The sequence below is a fragment of the Drosophila grimshawi genome, unplaced genomic scaffold (genome assembly GCF_018153295.1).
Source record: "Drosophila grimshawi isolate 15287-2541.00 unplaced genomic scaffold, ASM1815329v1 contig_848, whole genome shotgun sequence".
NCBI lineage: Eukaryota > Metazoa > Arthropoda > Insecta > Diptera > Drosophilidae > Drosophila > Drosophila grimshawi.
In genome coordinates, this window is record NW_025063692.1 from 3,093,361 (window position 1) to 3,113,120 (window position 19,760).

The window sequence follows — 19,760 nt, forward strand, 5'->3', positions numbered from 1 at the left end:
TTTATAATATTTGTTTCGGTTTTGACGGCAATTCCGTTTCTGACTTTGAATAAGAAAATATATAAACACTCCAATTGATGTTGATTAAGAATGTATATAAACATATTTAAATAGAGTATATATATATGTATGGTATACGAGTATGCACGATGTCCTTTTCTTGTTTAAAATAATTGTACTTGCTGTGCAGGAGGCATTGAAAACAAACTGCTTACTGCTGATGACGGCACAAATGTCAGCAGTTGTTGCAGCAGCGAGGCAATAATGCACCTGCCACAACAACAAGAACTACAACAACAACGCTAAGTGAAGAAATTGCTTTTTAACATACACATGCAGAGGATGAGAGACAGAGAAAGAGAGAGAGGGAGAGCGAGAGAGGGGAATGTGTCAAAGTGCAGGTCAGAGGTTCTCCCTCCTGCTGCTGCTGCTGCTGCTGCTGCTGTGGCGGGTCTTAAGTGTGTACAGCAGCCAGGACATGCACATGTGGAGCAGTCAGTCAATTGGGTGAGGCAGAGGGAGTGGTTGGTGTTGTCGCCGTCTGCCAAACGTTGACTCACGGCTCGCACACGGGTTTCAATTTACATTTACGTTGATTTTTTGTTAAATTCAGTTTGACAGCAAAAACAACAGCAGCAACAACAACAGCAACTACGACAGGCAAGTAGCAAAAATCAACATTGACACAGTCACAAATGGTGTACAAGAAGCGCAGACGGAGTGGAATGGAAGGTATAAGCGAGAGGGGGAGAGGGCGGAGTAAGGCAAGGCGTAACCAGAAAGCAAATATGTGCTAGAATGCAAGTACGAGAAGACTCGGAAACGGAAACAGAGACGAAAAACAAAACCAAAACCAAAAGCACAAACAATGTAAACGAGCAAAGCTTAAAAGCCATTTCACATTCCAAAAGATGTCCCATCAACAACAACAACAAGGACAACAAAAGCGACAGCAACCACAACAAAGGAAGAAAAACATATTGTGATCAGCTCTATTCTATGCAATTAAAACTCATAAAAAGTTATTAAACTATTGTTGGTATTCGAGAAAATGTTGCACTCATGCTGAGTTAATGTAAAACAAGTTTTCTCTATATGAGGAAAGCATATTCTGAAGTAACATTTAATGTATAATAGGCAAATTGGTGTCATCTATCGATGAGTATCAATAAGTAAGAATGGGTGTACGATCAAATGGACATTGCTTGATCTGCTTAATTATTAATGCTAATCAAAAATACATAAATCATTAAAAAAAAATTTCATGGCAACAGCCGATTTCGCTATAAAACTGACTGACTTCGCGTAGTTGGATGGATAGATGGAGAGATGGAGAGACGAACATGACTCGGCTAGTGATGCGACGTACATTGTAAAACCCCCTAAAAGCTATATAACAACTTTGTGGTGTTAATGGCTGAAGCGACTGAAGAATATCGAATATATAATAAAAATGGCAAAGCACATATATTTTATGTACATGTATTTATTGTCATTTATGTGGTTGCAAGAATGATGACATTATAATTTATTAGGGGTAATTTTTAGTGTGAATATAAATCGCTTGCGTATGCCCCACAATGGAAATTTGGATGGAGGGAAGTAACAGATTGATTGATTCCTATTTAAGCTTATTTAACGACAATAGTTTGGTTGCTTAAAGAGTTGTCTGTTAAGTTATTGGCAAGGTAAGCAAAGCAAGAGTGGGATGTATTTTGGATAATTATACATGAACAAGTTGTAGGCCTAAGCCCAGTCTTGTTTCTATACTTAAATATTCTTAAATTTAGTCAACATCATTTGAATTCAATTACTTTCATTTCAACAATTCGATAAACTCCTTAAGGAGCACAGTAAAGCGTCCAATCCCCCAGCCACATTCATATTATATCTGGCATTGAGTGGAGTAATTACTTGGGTTAATAGAAACTTGATTTGACAAACTGGCCCCGCCCATGGGCTGGGCTTTAGCACACTGGGCGGATGGATGGGTGGGTGTGGCCCAGGAGCAAATTGATGGTCGGAGAGGATTAATAAATGCGTTTAATGTGCTAAATGAAATTAATACAGTGCTAAAAGTTTCAAGCCGCAAAGTCTTAGACAAGTATTAGGCTAGCCTCAACATCCCCCCACCTTCACAAAAACACACGCACAAATGCGGCCACGCCCCCATCATTCATCATTGTTCATCAGTATCTGGCAGACACGCACACATACACACACACTCACACACACACTCGCACTCGCACATATGTGTGTGTTTTAGGCGTGTCAAGCGTTTATAAACGTTTTCATTATAATTACAATATTATTATTATCATTGAGTGCAGACAAGCGGCAGTCACAAAACAAACAGACAAACAAACAAACACACAAACACACACACACACACACACACACACAAGCTCACACACATCTATTGACGGAAACAATAGGACTATTCGCCTAATTGAGTGTTGGCGATTTTGATAATAATTATTGTTTATCCCTTAATCCCATTTTGAATGCCGCTTGTTTGCTTTTGGGCCTCGGCTCAAAGACTTATTTAAAGTTGCCAGCAACTGAAAATCCCTGCATAGTTTAAGTGCTGTAGATGTTGTCGTTGTTGGTCATAACTCTTGAGCGATTTCAAATTCAAATCACAAATCTTTTAGCGTCAGAAAGTTTCACCCAAGTGAAGGGCATCCGGCATGGGGTGTCTATCTAGTCTACAGTTCCTGTCTGCCTACGCTCCCACTTCCGTTTCCGTTCCCAGCCCATCCCATCCCATCCCATCCAATCCCTCCCCATCCCCATGCAAATTGAGTGTGTCAAGTTGAAATCAGTGCTCATTAGGCGCTGCTGCTGCAAGGAATTGACTTTGACCCCGGTCCAAGCCCAAAAGCGATGCTTAAACCCTTTTGGTATACCCTGCAAAAGGGCGGTAATTGGGTCCTCATGATCCACTTATACATTGCACAAGACATAAGCTTAACTGAAATAAAAGCAATATCTAACTATTCAATATCTATTAGTCTATCGATTAATTAATACAAGAGTTGGGTCGACTATATGCACAGAGTATCTTTGGGTCGAGCACTCTTTGCTGGAGCAGCATTCCAAGCTGTTTTCTTTTCCATTTCTCAACTGATTTATTTGATTTGATAAGTCTTGACGCAAATGTGTTTCATTTACCTACTCACAGCACTCTTTCAACTGACTTTCGTTGGGTCGAAGGGATGAATGGATGAATGAATGGGTGGCTGGATGAATAGACGAGGTGAAGTGAGGACGAGTTAAGGAGGATGTAAGGAGTTGAGAATGAAGGCTCGCTCTGGGTCTGTCTGTGTGCTTGGCCTTTCCTTTAAGTTGTCGCAAACAATTTGAATCAGTGTGAAAGGGTCAAGGGGTCAAGAGGTGGTAGGGGTGCTGAGTTTCTTTTCGGTCATTCGATACGGCATTCGCTACTTTTTGGGTTAACCGCTCCATTCGTATACCCTACACAAGGAAAACTATGTTAGAAAAAAGTGTTTTAGTTGTTTGTTAGTGCTATAATGCATTTGAGTGAAATGTAAAATTAGAAAATGCTGTTAGAGTAAATGCTATAAATAATCTAAAAAAAAAAATAAGCTGTTGCAAGAAGCCCTCGAGCACATGCTGGGAACAAGCGACTTTCATTTGGGTAGTAAAAAGTTAAAAAAAAAAAAGGTATAATGAAGCTGTGCAAAAGTATTTAACAAACAGCATCTACAGGCGAGTCGAGCCAGCCATGTCTGTCAGTCTATATGAACAAGCCGATCTCAGAGATTATACATTTCGAATATGAATTCTCGAATAGCATAGACAAATCAAGCTTATTTCGTTTTATTGATCATCATCATCAATATAAATCAATTTCCAAGAAGTAAAATACACAACCATAAAGATACTGCCTTCTAATTGATATATATCATATATCTTATATATTTATATTTATAATATTCCCTGACATATTTTAATTAAGAGCAAATTAAAATTGTATCTTCATAAAAGTCAAACTAATATCAGCAGACCGGCTATATATTTAAAAGGGTATCTCCTAGTCGAGTTCTCTCAACTAGAACATTCTATCTAGCTTTTTGTTGTAGTGCTAGGAAAGGACAGCACAGTAAAAAAAAAAAAGGGTCAACGATATGATAGACACGTAACAAAATACGCATTTAAGTGTTTGGCATTAATTATGCGTAAAATACAAAACACCGAAAGCTGTCCACTGCTCACTTTGCACCATGCAGCACACCCAACAGCCACCGCTATCGGGAGCAACAAGCCTTTCAATTTATTTAATATTTATATTTTTTTGGAGGCTTTTTTCCGTAGCAACTAATTAGCTTGAATTATGATTGTTTGATGAGTGGCAAGTTTGGATGGACCATTTGTTGCTGGGTGCTCCACACATCACCCCCTCCATATTCCTCTCTCTCTCTCTCCCTCTCTCTTGATTGAGCGATGAGAGATTTAATTGATTGCACAACTTTAAGTTCAGCTGACGCGTTTGCTGCATCAATGGCCAATTTCATGAATGTTATCGTTATCGATATGTTTTGATTACACAAAAAAAAAACGACTTTGATTGATTGAGCCGATTCACACACACCCACACCCACACAGATACGCAAATACGGCATCTGCGCCTACTTATCCCAGTTAAGACCCCGACAGAGATGTATTTGCCAACCAAAAACGATGCATCGTGCTTTATGTGTCGACACTGGTCAACACTGGCTCGATCTACAACAAGCTCTTTACAAGCTCCCCAATGCCCAAACCCCCTCATTCCTTCGGTTCGCCCCTTGCTGTCGTCTTTTCCCTTTGTAACTTGACATTTATCGCTTTATACGCATTTCCTTTCAAATGCCTGACTGCCAGCGTGCCTCGATGTCTGTCTGTCTGTCTGTCTGTCTGTCTGCATGCCTGCCTGTCTGCCTGGCTGTCAGTCAGCTCGTCCATCTGCCCATCCCCTCATTCATTCCGCAGTTCCACTCCACCACGCCTCCCGTCCGTTTGCTGCCTGCCTCTTCTGTTAGTTTGACATGTTTGTTATGTTTATGGGACGATATATTTACCAACTTAATTGGTAGTTATAGAAGTACAAATACAAAAATGAAAAACAGAACGAAACAGCCGAGAGTGCTAAGGAAGCGCCCCAGAGAAGACATCAAAAGCAGGTGGTAAACTTTAAATGAAGGCTGGCATTGATTTAAGATATGTGTTTAAAGTTGCTGATGTTTTTTACTCCACACACACGAACTGTGCTGTGGGCCCCACCACTCTTGGGCCCAACCCCTTCGAGCAATTGAAACGCCCCTGTCTCTCCCCTGATAGCACCTTTAGCTCCAGCAACAGAGGCTGGCAAATGATTGTCATTGTCCGTTTTATGTTTCATTGTTGCCCCTGGCTGTGTGTGTGTGTGTGTGTATGTTATTATTATAGTTGTATTTGTGTCAGTGGTTGGGTGTGTTTTGCAGTGGTTGTTTAATTGATGCACCCCCTACTCGAAATCATAAATCTCACTCGGATCTCTCTCTCTCTCTCTCTCTCTTTCTCTCTCTCTCTCTGTGTATTTTCTCCGTTTCTCTCTCTTAACAACAACAATAAAAATCAAATCAAATTTAATACAAAATTAAATAAAGTTGGGCAGTTTCTTTAGAATTCAGCTGCTGATTTTGCTGCTGCTGTTGTACTTGCTGCAAGTGTTTGTAGTTTTTTTTTTTCGTTTACCCTGTACTCGCCAAAATCACCGAAAGGGGTATACCAATCCCTTAAGAGAAATCAAACAAGCTCAACTCGGAAATATATATTTTTTTTTGTCAAGTACACAGAAACCAATTTAAAGATTGAGTCCATTCATTGTAGCATTAAGAAACTTAAATAAAAATCTATCTTTATATTCGTTTCAAGATCTTAGTTAAAGAGTTAAGAAACTTGCATCAGGCTTGGCATCTGCTTGCTTTTCATCGATTTCTATCATTTTTTATGACAGAATTCTTGATGTTTGATTATATAGTTCTTAATATGGGTGTCCGGCTTAAGAATTTCGTTTCGAGAATGAAATATTCTTGTATAGTACCATATGATATCTACGAGTCGCATTCGTCATTGCAACTTTTACTTTCTTCTTCTTTTTTTTGCTTTCCATTTTGTCTTTCATTTGCCGGAGGCATGTGGCAAGTTGTAGCCGCAGCTGGCACGAAAAATTTCAACTTTTGGCCAAGTCTTCGTGTCTTTGTGTCTCTGTCTGCAACTGTATATCAGTGTGTGTGTGCGTGTCTGTATCTTATTTAATTTGGCAGTCTGAGAAGAGGGGTGAGGAGAGGAGAGGCGAGGGGAGGGGCGAAGATGCCGCCGCATGTTCGTTGACTTTATTTGCTGTGTGTAATAAAATTAAAGCCCTTTAGCTATTGTACTTTCGAAAAAAAGAAAAGAAAAATACGACAACGCAAAAGAACAAATTGTAGTCTCACACACACAAACACACACTTGCTGCAGCTAGAGCGAGCAGCAGGAGAAGCGAGGCCAACGAGCCATGAATGTTGCCTCTTAGTTGTGGATGTGGCCATTAAGTTGGCCTTTTTATAGTCCTAGTTACATGCCATCGACGAGGGGAACGAGGGGCACAGTGGGCCAGGGGGTGGGGGGAGGCAGTCTCATTTCATTCTTGTCTAGTTATGTCGGGCAAAAGTAAACTTCGAGCCGAGTTGAGACATATTGAGGATTTCGCACTGTTCTTTAGCTAGTTTATTTTCGTATCTTACTATGTATATATGTTTATATCGCAGACTTTGTTAATGAACTACACACAGTCTAAAGCAGCATTAAACCCCTTTCTCTCTCTCTCTCTCTCTCTATCTCTCTCTCTCTCTCTCTCTCTGTGTGTGTCCCCCTCCCTATCAGTCTCATTCTCTCACTGTTAAGTGGCATTTAGTAAAATATTTATCTGGCAGCTGTTTAGAAATTCCCCACACAAAAATGAGCTGATTTATTAGCATTTGGTTGTGTTCCCTATTGGGGAATTTGAATTGTTAACTTTCCAATTGGATCACTGATAGCTGATAGCTGATGTCTGCTTTGGTTCGATTCGGTTCGGTTTGGTTGTGTTTCAAATGGTCCCTTTGCAACACATTGTTATCAATACATCAGTTACATATTTATCGGCCACAATAGCACAATTGTATATAGATCCAAAATCTTTCAATAATAGTTGGTTTAAACAGGGTATCAAACCGGAACGGAAATCAGAAACCGATTGAAATTCAGCTGCCATTCAAAAACATAATCGAAAACGAAATTCAATATTTCTTTAGGACCCAGTAAAAGTCAAAGTATCAAAACCCTTAAAAGATTATTAAAAAATGCTAATTCTTTAACATTCGAAGCAAATGTTCCTCATTACATAGCAGGACCTAAAGTCGTTCCGGTTTGACAATGTCTGTATAATATTTATAATAATTCTATTCATAACTCCTTGTCAATTTTGGTAACAAGAAATCTGCATCTTGAATATTTTTTCAGTACACTGCTATAATTAGAATATTATTGTAATTTAAGTAAGAAATTTCGATGGCCGAAAACTAGAACAATGGGCGGAATGCGTTAAGTTCAACTTGTAGTATTTTCAAAGAACATTTCAAGATAGAGATTGAGTACTCACCTCCACAGTGATCCTTGAAGTCATCACAGCAGTCGCCGAGCTTGAGGCAAGCGTGATCGCAGTAGCACGGCTTATCGCTCAGATCCTCGATGATGGCGTTGACGGGCGCCTTCTGCACCACGCAGGACGAGTCGCGTCCATTACAACAGAGCTGTGCCTCGCGGCACGAGCCGGCTGCAGCCATTGGCAGCAAATCCGAGCCAGCAAAAACCCACAAGGCCATCAACATGGCTCTCATCAGCCATTGTCCACTGCCATCTCCCCGACGCATTCTCATCTGCATCCTCATCTCAACGGGGGCGGACGCGGTTATCAAATTTTGTGACATTTTTGCGCGTATTCGATTAACGATTTCTACACAAGAATACATACACACAAATGTATTAAAGCGTGCCTCATTGTATATGTGAGTGTGTGTGTGTGAGCCATGTGTGTGTATGCAAATGCAATTTATGTCGAAAAGCGGAAATTAAAACTAAAATTGAATTATGGCAATTGTGTGCCGAGCGCAGAGTTTAAACTACCGTGAGAGAGAGACAGAGAGAGAGAGAGAGAGGATAAAGCTGGGGATAAGGATAGGGAAGCATACAGCTACAGGCTACAGTGGTCGCTCGCTCAGTAGAACGCAGACTGGCATCTATTTTTCAGTCCCAAGTTGAAGATAATATCATAAATATAATGATTTTAGTACATCAGCAGACCATCTCATCTATCATTTATCAACAATTCGATCGATTTTTGCTATGGTAACTATAAAAATATAGTAGTCAGATCGGGCCGCAAATGAATATATTCAAATTCTCATCAAGATAGCTTTACAACTGACTAAGTTCACATAGTTAGGTGAATGTTTATGGACAGATGAACAGATAGACAGATGGACATAACTATATCGACTTAGGTATTAATGCTTATGAAGTATATATATATTTAAGGGGTTCTATGTGAAAGAATTTTAAGTGTTATACATTCTGCAGTTCAACTTTATTGAATTCTATAATTATAAAGTTGAACAAATTTAAGATAAGAAGACTAAGTATTCGAAAAGTGAAATTCATTAAGTTGTAAATGATTTGACTACATTTGAGTTTCGGGCTGAAGTCTATTTATCGACCAAGCACTGTATTTGAGAAGTCGAGTTGAGATAGAGGGGGGTTTCTCGGAATAAGGACACGAAAGCCGAAAAAGTATTGCGTCTATACAAACATACACATACCGACATAGGTATATAAGGGCCAAAAGCAATCCTCGTCGATATTAGCAGCATTAGCACAATATGAACTCTAAACATGGCCAACAACGGATTCAAAGTAGGTCGAGACAGAATGTGAGCATCTTGGAGGAAGGAGAAACGGGGAAGGGGATAGGAGGAGTTACCTGAACGCTAAATCACTGGAAACCCAGCCAAATGGGACAAGGCAGGGCAGGCAGGCTGGCAAGATGTTGGCCTGTTTTGCATAAAATATTGAGCGGCAACAATGGGGCAGGACAGACAGACGGACGGACAGACTGGGGCAGAGGGACTGAAAAGAAGCAGGCGAAATCGAATCGATGGCATTCAAGACTGAGAGAGAAAGGCTGAGGATAATAAAACAAAGACTTCAATTTTCATAAATCGTTTGCGAAGTGCAGTGCAGAAATCGGAATCGGAGTCGGAATCGTAAAATACATTGAGAATTTATATTAACAGCTGTGGCAAGAAAAGGGCTGACAGACTCAATGAGCTGGAAGTGAATGCCAAAGCGAGTGGACTCATTGTATCCGTCCAACTGTCACGACAATATAGTATGCCATTTCAATTGTATTCACGTCTTTGTCTCTTTCTTTGTGTGTGTGTGTGTGAGTGTGTGTGTGTGTGCAAATGAGCAGCAAGCTCATGAGCTGAACAAAATGATTGAACACTTAATCACACTCAATGTGAATACAAAACGTGAATAAATGTGAATAGACTAGAATGTCATCGCTTAAGTAGAGACTTCAACTCGTCCTGCCCGAATTTGAATATGCCAATATTTTTAATTTGAAGTATGAACTAAATTCACTGTGTCTGAGTGTGCTCAAATTAAGTAACATTAAATCATATACCAGAAAAATATATTTATTAAAAGAAAACAGCATCTCAAATCTTCTTCTTGAGGAAACTACTTAATTGCTTGCAGTTAGATAGTTAATTCTAATTTAAACTATTTAGTAATCTCAAAATAAAACTATATTGACTTGAATAAAGAAACAAAATTCTAAAACCAAAAAAAACTCTTTAAAACACTTTACACTTAATTAAAGTACAAAAATGTTTGTAATGATTACATTTTATATTATTGATTAAACATGTTGAATCGATAATATTATTGATTTATTAATATTGAAGAATATACAAAAAAGAATAATTTTTCGGAAAACGTGGAAGAAAAATAAAAACGAATTGAAATTCTCGAAAAGGAAATACAATTTGGAAAAGTGTGAAAATATCATTTTCATATACAGAAAAATCCACGATCATTCAGTGAGTCGACAGCATTCACTCGAATATTATTCAAAAATCACTCACTCGCATGCCAAAGCACTCACACAATTGTAGATGGACACCTTTTTTGACAGGTGCCGCTATCAAATTTTGCGAAAATGCCTTAAAATAGAACGCATGAAATATATTTGACACGCTGAATAAAGCGAAAACAACAACAACAGCAACACAAAGGCAGGACACAAATTTAAGGAGGCCGTAAAAAAAGAAAAGAACGCACATAAAAGACAAACTAAATTTCCGCTTGATGCACGCAAGTACGTGTGTGTGTGTGTGTGTGTGAGAGAGTGTGCAACACCAGACTATATAAATGTTCTTTAATGATTAATAACTTTGTCACTCCTTTTTGTCGCAACAAACATGCTGTGCCGCTTTTGCTAAAGCGAATCGCGGTTTCAGTTACAGTTTCACTCATCAGCAAGAACAAAAACAAAACACAAAAAAAAAAAAAAACGGCAGAAGGAGAAATTGTCCCAAAGCAGCAGCTGGGACTTGGCCTCAAAATAAAAATCCAATAGCCGCGGCTGCCATCAACAATTTCAACAACAATAGCAAATATTTTTAACGGTTTGTGCTTGTTCTTTGGCTCCACACGTGTGTTGACAACAGCTTTGATTAGCTTTTTTGCTTACGCTATTATTTCGTAAAGTTCCGATATTTGCTTACGATACGGCTAACGTTGCGATTTGAACCACGGCGACAAGTGCGAACACTGCGAAAGCCGGTCGACGACTGTGCCAACTGCTGGCTGTGTGGTGAATTATATAGCTTCAACAAACACACAAACACACTGCCATCCTTCGCACTCAATTCGGCTCAGCTTGATTCGGCTCGATTCGGCTCGGCTCGTCAACTGAGACGCTGAGTCTCGCAAAGTCTGAGCCTCAGTTCATCCGCATAACACGTGCATGGGCCGCTTTGATTTGTTTGTTTTGAGTGGGTTTCCCTCATTGTGCTGGGCGCACAAAAGCCGGCTGTGAAGTCACACACACTCCCACTCTCTTCGAAAGCACTCTGTGGTGAGTTCGAAATGGTCGCCGAAATAACAATAGGAACTTTCAAAGCCATCTACGAAATGTGATTCAGTCAATATTATCGTCCGCTGACAGCAAAAGAATGCAGCACAAAGCATCGATATATCGATGATTTTGAAATGTTTACAAACATCGATGGTATGCATTTTTTAATAATACAACTTACTTCGTATTGGAAATGCTGAAAATCTTGACTGTTTCCAATAGCAAACAAATGCACGACTGCACTCAACTCACCACAGGTGCAAATGAATCCATTTATTTCTCTCACAGCGCGAGCGGCTTAAGCTGCTGTTCTTGTTCTTGCTTGTTGCGCATGCATCAATTTGCCTAAGGCCAGAATCATTTCCATAGTCATATCAGGCGTTTTACAGTTAAACAAAGTGCATATTCCCATCTAGCAGGCGATTTACAGTTCAACAAAACACATATTCTCATCTAGTCAGCCTTGAAGCTCAGCAAATTTTTGGGCCCCCAATGTGAGAAATATATGAAATTCACTTGCAATTCAGCTCTCGAGCAAGTAACATCTAAAACAAAAATTAAAAAGTGAAAAATAAAATTTTTTCTGTTTATAAAAGTGGCAGTAAATGTATTTGAAAAAGTGAAAAAAAATTGGAAACACAAAATTGTGGGAAAAAAAACAAGTTCTGTTCAAAAATACGAAATGGCAACATTTTAAGTGGAAAAAACTGAGGAAATATATTTTTATATCGCAAACTCAATAAAAAAGACTCGGAGATACTAAAAAAAAAAAGTAAATTAGGAATAAAAATCATGTTTGACTGAATTAAGTATTTATTTAATTATACCACTCTTTTTTTGCAGTATTGACAGCCAGTGTCAAGACGTTTTCACCACAAACATGAATGTTTTAAATTTGCATCCATCAATGTTTACTTTTATGAATCCAATACAAAAACAAAGGAATCAACAATCCAAGGCATTTTAAAGCATATTTTTTGCAGAACCTGTAACTAGCGCTACTATTACTGCTGCACATGTAAGTTTCTCTGATTGATGCAAATATAAAAACTCTCATTAATTAATCATAATCCTTACTTTCTTTGCAGTGACGATTGTATTATTTGAATTTGATTTGAATCTAGATTAACACACACACACACACGCACGCACACGCACGCACACACACGCACGCACACACACGCACACGCACACACGCACACACGCACACGCGCACACACGCACACGCACACACACACACATGCGCACTTCGCGTTGCTACTACTAACTTACTAATACTACTACCACTGATTCTACGACTGCTTCTACGACTGCTTCTACGACTGCTTCTACGACTGCTTCTACTACTCCTGATACTGATGCATAATTTCAAAAGGAGAAAAACAAAGCAATTGCGGAATGCTTACTTTACTTACTTACAGCTACTGTGATTTCAAGCCAACGGTACCGCAACCCCCTGCACCCTGTACCATCCACCCGATGGACACCCTACACTTGCATACTTTTCGCAGTGGGTTGTGCTGGATTTGCGTACTTGATTATCAAGTTAATAAAATCAATTTTTATTATTAATATCTATGTTTTGTTTTTTTTTGCTTACACATAAATTAGGCTTATTGTTAGTCGATATTGGATTATGTATAATACAAAGAGAGTAACTGAACAATTGCTAGATATTTATAAATTCGGGCAAGCCATCGGGGATCGGAGATCGCAGATTCTATTTGACTGTGACAACTTCATTATACCCTCTCTATAAATTTTGAATGGTTACGCCGGTCTGATCAGATAGATATGTCCTACAGATAATACTTGCTACATTTAGGTACATACTTATACGATTGAGCAACTCTCGCCAAAATTCAGTGCCAACTTGCACTTGGCATCTCTCGTCTCGTCTCTGTGGGGGGCAGAGGGAGGGAACTGGGCCATGAGTCGTGTCTGGCAATGGCCAGACAATGGGTTAAGTTGACACAGTTGCATAGATTCTGAGAGCAGACGACGCACATGCAGACAGCCGGAAGGGAGGGGGTGAGCGCAAGGAAGGAAGGAAGGGAATGACATTTATGCTGACACTAAAAATCATCATCAACAACAATGGAAGCAGATGCCGTTTACACCCAATCTAGATACCAACCACAATCCCAATCCTAAGCAAATCGCCCATCTTGTCATCTCTTGACTGGCAAAAATATTTGCCGGCTTGGCAAACTTGTGCCATTGCCCCTGGCTAACAAGCGGGCATTCAGTCAGCCATTCAGCCATTCTGTCACTCAGTCGGGCAGTCACTCAGTCGGGCAGTCACTCAGTCGGGCAGCCACTCAGTCGGGCAGGTTATGTTGGGTTTGGTTGGTAGTTCATTTTTGGGTGTCGCTGCATGCATCCAATTTTCATAAATAAAACAGAGCTGAAGCGATAGTTATGAATGTTCCATTTGCAGCATGGTTCACGTTTTCATGTTGCCCTGTTCCGTACCGGTTCCACTGGTTCCAGCCGACCGTGTTGACACACGCCCAAAGGCAAGAAATCTGAAATCCACATAAAACAAATTGCTATAAACAAAAAAATATGGTAAATTTGTATACACAGAGAGAAGAAGCCGCCAATATCTAGGCAAATTTGTTAAATTTGAATTATGTTCGCTTATGCTGGAATAAAGCTGCTTAAATTAAGTCTGTTACATTCTTCTACACGAATTAAGATTGCAACATAAACTATCAATTCTAAAATCAAGAAACGCAATTAGAACCATTTGGATTGGATCAAGTTCACAATACTCATGACAAGCATTTTTGTACTTCTTGTAAAATATTTCAAAAGCTAAAATTGTCAATTTTGAAATGTTGAATTTCAGTTTTAGATTATAACATGATTTATATAAGAACTTGATTACCAAGTCTTGATTTGAGTACAGCAATCTTTATATTTATTTTTCTGAGTGTAGCTAGAAAAGAGAGGGGAAGGAGGAAAGAGATAGAGAGAGCATATATTACTGAGTGCGAAACAAAATTGCATTAAATATTTGTGTTGAAAAATGTTTGTTGCGAAATTTGCCTACTAAGCCTTAGCATAGTTTTTGGCAATAACAGAAAATGTGCCTAAAAATTCAATTTGCTTTATTAGCCAAATGCATCGCTTTCTGTGTGTTTTGTCTTTGTTGTTGATGTTGATGTTATGCGAAGGATTTGAGAGCTTTGCTTTCAGACGAAATTTAACTAACCAAAAAAAAGCGTATATGAAAAATCTGTAATAAAGATGTGATGTGTATGTTAAGGTATAGACAAGAAAAGATGTATGTATGTCAAGGTATATATGGGATCGAAAATGTCATTAAAATGCCAATTACCTGTTACATAAGACAACAATTTTCAGTGCTGGGTATAAAAAACATTCGAATATTCATCAACAGCGAAACTTCTGAAGATTAAGCACTTTAATCTAAAACTAAAATCAATAATTTTTCCCTCTTGTTTTGCTAAGGGTGTGATTTTTTTCCGAGTGTACTAACGCCAAGTTGCATTTGTGAGCGTAACAGTATGGATCGGCCAAGAGAACTCTCTGTTTCCCTCTCTCTCTCTCTCTCTGTGTCTCTCTCTCTGTGTCTCTCTCTCTCTCTGTCTCTTTTCTGTCTCTCTGTGTGTGAAATAGTGTTTTCAATATCATAAATTTATAAATATCATCAAATGCTTTTTATTTTATGCTCCATTACATGCAGGCAAGCATGTATGTGTGTGTGTGTGTGTGTGTGTGTGTGTGTGTACAGCTGAAACTGTGCCAAGTGCCGGAGACGCTGTCGAAGATGAAGAGGAAGATCTTGTCGGCGACGACAATTGGACACAGTTGCAATCTGTGCGTCGCGGTTCAAACAACGAACAAAGAAACAACGCAGTGTTTCTCGTTGTTGTTGTTGTTGCTGTTATTGTTATTGTTGGTGTTGCTGTTGTCATTATTGTTGTCATTATTGTTGTCGTGTTATCTGTGTAATTAAATGACAAGTTGTTAATCACATCTATTTAAATGCACAACTCTTCGCATGCTCACAGCATAAAAACGATAAATTAAATTCAATTTAAACAAACAACTCGACCGAAAATGCCTCCAAGAAAAAATGTAAACATTGATCCCAGTGTGTGTGGAAGGGGGCTGGTGGGGGGCGCTTGAAAGGGGAAGGATACTGAGATGGGATTGTTGTTGGGATTTGCATTGAAAGTGGGCTTGCAGCATGATTAAAAATGGATTTATCCACTCAATAAATACACATATTAAATGACCAACGCAACCACAAATGTGTGTGTGTGTGTGTGTGTGTGCGGTAGAGTGTGTGTATGTATTAACATTTTTATGGCACGACCAATATAAAATGCCAATTGAAAAAAAAAATAAAAATACAGAAAGTCGATATAGTTTTGCATTCTTTTTTCATATTTTATATTTGTGTGAAAAGTAAAATGAACATTTTTTTTGCTTTTCCCATTGGGAAATAATCATTGGGCGCGTGTTCTAAGATTTCTTAGATTTATGGGCAAATTTTCGTATTTTGCTAATGCTGCTAATAGGCACACATCAAAGTTCCCAAAGCAACCACGTCGTTTGGTCAAAATAACAAACAAACAAAAGACAATCCGTGCCACATGTTGTAGAATTCCACGACAGAGCACCACCACCCGCCCGATTCGATTGCACCACCCGGTCGCACCACCACCCAGCCACGTCTTCTATTAATAGTCGGCGCACATTTCTCTCAGCAGCTATTCTCAATATACGGAAACTATAAATAATCACTGTATACCACCAAAATATTCACACAGCCCCCCAAAAAGCAGTCTTTCCCCTCCCTCGCTTCAACAAGCGCTCGTTGTTCGGCCGATTGTATCGATTGCCAGCTATATGATATAGTGGCCGACTCTGATCTATGCACACAACACGGATACATTTCAAATGTCATAAAAACTCTTCAATCGAGACCTGAAATTGCGTTGAAAATATAGAAAACTGTGTGGCAGACGTAAGGAAACACGCCTTACCCGATAAGCTATATGTGTTCTTAATCAGCATCAAAAGTATTTCCAAACGGTTATGAATATAGCCCGAATGATCAACTGCAAAAAGATTGGCAAAGAACCACAGAATTTTATCAAACATTTATAATTACGACTTGTGCGTCTTAAGATAGGTTCGATTCAGGAATCAATCAATCAATCTAACTTGCTAAAATCTAAAAATGAGCTCAGCGGCCTAGCTTTGGCCAAAGTGTCCAAGCCAGGACTTTTGCATCATGGTTTGACATCTCGATCAAAGTTGGCAACACACAATTCTGACTTTAAGTCAAGTTGAGAGGTGCTTCCCCGAGCCATAACTTAATAAATATGATCTGGGCACGTTCTTGGAGAGGTGTACATAATTGAAAACTGTAAGCAACAATGAGTGTTGTGCACCTGTTGTGGAGCTAGGGGCGAGGAGCGAGGGGCGAGGTGAGTCGAATCGAGTGGAGCGGAGCGATGAGTGTCATTTAATTGCCAGCTGTTGACAAAATGAGCAGGGTGTCAGGAGCGAAAGATTGGTCAATCGGGCCATCGGAGAGGGAGAGGGGCATCGAGGCACGGGTGATTAATGAGCCGGACACGAGAGCATGGCAGAGCAATTAGAATACAATTAGCAGGGAATGTGCCGACAGCCATTGCCAACGTCACTAATGAGCATTTTTCCTTTGTTGTTGTCGGCATTTTGCAGCAGAATCGTCACCACAAACATCACAAGCAACAACAACAACAACAACCACAGTCAAAGACAAATTCGGTGGCACAACCAGAGACGGAGACCAACAAACCGGTGCCAGCATATCGTGTGGCACACTCAGATGTATTTGGAAGATATTTGGTGGCCAATCGTCGGTTGGAGGCGGGCGAGCTGCTCATCAGCGAGGAGCCGCTTGCGATTGGACCCTGCGTGAGCTGTGAGCCCGTCTGCCTCGGCTGCTATCAGCCCGTCCAACTCGACTCGCAACAGTATCGCTGTCCCGACTGCAACTGGCCACTGTGTGGCCCCACCTGCCGTGGCATCCGACAGCGCACCGGACACAGCGCCGAGGAATGTGCCCTGTATGCGGAACGACGGGCGCTGCTTGCAGATGTGCTCACAGCGAATGCGACACTGGAGCAGCGGAGAGATCTGTACGAGCTGGTGCTGATCGTGCGCATTGTGCTGCTCAAGCAGCACTCAGCCGAACAGTATGCCAATATACGGCGCATGGAATCGCACACGGCGGAGAGGCGTGAGAATGCGACACTGTGGCAACACTACGAACAGAAGGTGGTGCAGCGATTACGCAACGATTGGCAGCTGGCCAATGTGTGCGATGAACTGGAGCTGCACGAAATCTGTGGCATACTGGATGTGAATTGCTTTGAGATTGGTCAGCGAGGCGCCAAGGCGCGCACGCTATATCCGAGCGCGTTCCTGCTCGCGCACGATTGCACCCCGAACACGGCGCACACGGATGACCCAGCCACGTTTGCCATCCTGCTGCGTACGTCGCGACGCGTGCTCGAGCAGGAGCCGTTGACGCTCAGCTATGCGTACACGCTGCAGGGCACACTGAAGCGGCGCACCTTCATCCAGGGCGGCAAGCTGTTCTGGTGCCAATGCCAGCGCTGTGCCGATCCCCGCGAGCTGGGTAGCGACTGCAGTGCCCTCGTTTGCAGATCATGCCGTTTAGGCAGCATCAGAGCCACAGCACCACTGGAACAGACAGCCGACTGGGCGTAAGTAGCCAATCCTCTCCACATCCTTCTGAATCTGATTCTCTATCTGCGCATAATTTACAATATTTTCCAGCTGCGATCGCTGCGATTGTCGGCTTAGTGCTGCGGATCTGGAGCGTCTTATCGATCGCATCAACGATGATCTCGAAGAGATCGATGTGCACGACATTCCCGCCTTGGAGAACTTTCTGACACGGTGAGTTTCGCTATGATTCATTTACGCCATTTACAATCTCTAAATATTTGATGCTTCCAACTAACAGGAATTTAGTTCTTTATTTACAATCTCATCTAAAGCAAATTTCTAACAGAAACATCATTAACTCCACAGATAAAGATAATCCATTTTCATACACATTAAGCCCCGACAGGCGACTCAATATGAATGTCAATATCTTTGGTATCCCTGGGAATCCCTTTTTAAAAAATCGGATAAAGATGGTAATATCGGGTGACGATTTTAAAATGTATAATGAAATTGAAATAGCTGTGGTTTCTTCTTGTTCTAACTCAATAACAGATAACTTAGCCAGTTAGAATGCTATAGTCGATAGAAGTCGACTAGGAATCCAGCTTGCTGATGTTAATAATCGCAAATCGATTTATATCGGAGTTTGCGAATGTGTCGATATCGATAAACTTTCATATAAAATGAAAAGCTGTCTACAATTGGAGTTTTTGACACAGTTCTCAGTCAGAACACAATATCATTTATAGTTAGCATCAATTCCAGCACGCTAGCCTAGCTCGCTCTTCTCTTGTTGATACTAACTTGGCTAACTTGGCAAGAACTGGAGTTATAAGACCTCTATAGTCGCATTTGCTTCATTGCGATCATGGTTTGTATCACATGCATTGTGGCCAAACGTGAATCCAACCTTGCCCCACTAGACTTGACCAGACTTGATTGGGCAATACTTGTAGGTACCGTGAGGTGTTGCGTCCAAATCATTATCTGCTGCTGTCGGCCAAGTACTCGCTGTGTCAGATCTATGGACGCATCGAGGGCTATCTACTGCCGGAGATGTCGCCGCAGGATATAGAGCGCAAGGAGCGCTATTGTCGTGATTTTCTCGAGATCGTCGATCTACTGGATCCAGGTTTGACGCGTCTGAGAGGTGAGTTAATATATACCCAGTAAAACCAGTTGCAACTTGCATTTATTAACCCGTTGCAGGGCTCATCATGTACGAGCTGCATGCTCCGATTATGGTGCTTGCCCAGCTGGGCATGCAGAGTGGCCAGTTGACCCGCCAGGAGTTTCTGAAGCGCATCAAGGAGGTCGCCAAACTGCTGAAGGACAGTGCACGCATCCTGCAACTCGAACCACCCGGTTCCAGTGAGCATGAAATGGGTCTCGCTGCTGCCGATGCACTCACCAAAATGGGCTCTTAACACGATATCGTACTATATAAGAATCTGAATCTAAATATATGTATATATTGTTATTACTGGTCAAGGTTACAAATTAATCCGATTTAATGGCAGATCAAAGCAAATGTATTTTATACATTAAACTGCGTATCTTGATTCAATGGTTTTTTATTTCAGAATTCCTGCTCTTAAATTAAGAATTTTAACCTTAATTAAAAATCTACAATTTTGTTTTTCTTACAAATTATAATACTTATCATAATTTTAATCTTGAATCTTTGTAAAAAATGTTGAAATTTTGGCACAGCAAATTGGTAAATGATTTTCATAACCAGAATTATTGTCATCAACAAAAAGAAGGAGACAATAAACTTGATTTAAAATATGCAGAACCAATCTAACAATATATATTC

The 19,760-nt window shown here is 40.4% G+C and overlaps 2 protein-coding genes and 1 long non-coding RNA gene across 3 annotated transcripts in view; 2 read left to right on the forward strand and 1 right to left on the reverse strand.

The window, feature by feature from the left end:
* LOC6569507 overlaps positions 1 to 10,905 on the reverse strand; it is an 80,983-nt gene extending 70,078 nt beyond the window's left edge. The window contains 2 exon segments of the mRNA XM_043215982.1: positions 7,670 to 8,023; positions 10,826 to 10,905. Coding sequence (XP_043071917.1) covers positions 7,670 to 7,997 — 328 coding nt within the window. The 5' untranslated portion in view covers positions 7,998 to 8,023; positions 10,826 to 10,905.
* Positions 10,906 to 11,726: 821 nt separating this feature from the next.
* On the forward strand, positions 11,727 to 12,784 carry LOC116805965. Its single transcript, XR_004365470.2, has 3 exons — positions 11,727 to 11,984; positions 12,056 to 12,230; positions 12,301 to 12,784. It is a non-coding gene; the product is annotated as an uncharacterized LOC116805965 (long non-coding RNA).
* Positions 12,785 to 15,048: 2,264 nt separating this feature from the next.
* On the forward strand, positions 15,049 to 19,503 carry LOC6569509 (SET domain-containing protein SmydA-8). Its single transcript, XM_032741307.1, has 5 exons — positions 15,049 to 15,322; positions 16,943 to 17,973; positions 18,047 to 18,169; positions 18,898 to 19,091; positions 19,151 to 19,503. The coding sequence occupies exons 1-5, from the start codon at positions 15,305 to 15,307 to the stop codon at positions 19,366 to 19,368; spliced, it is 1,584 nt and encodes a 527-aa protein (XP_032597198.1). The 5' UTR covers positions 15,049 to 15,304; the 3' UTR covers positions 19,369 to 19,503.
* The last annotated feature ends 257 nt before the right edge of the window (positions 19,504 to 19,760 follow it).

What these genes read in the sequence shown, in the direction of transcription:
- LOC6569509 (XM_032741307.1), top strand. An exon ending in GAACAGACAGCCGACTGGGC is followed by an intron (nt 17,974 to 18,046) that starts GTAAGTAGCCAA and finishes AATATTTTCCAG; the next exon opens with CTGCGATCGCTGCGATTGTC. An exon ending in AGGTTTGACGCGTCTGAGAG is followed by an intron (nt 19,092 to 19,150) that starts GTGAGTTAATAT and finishes AACCCGTTGCAG; the next exon opens with GGCTCATCATGTACGAGCTG.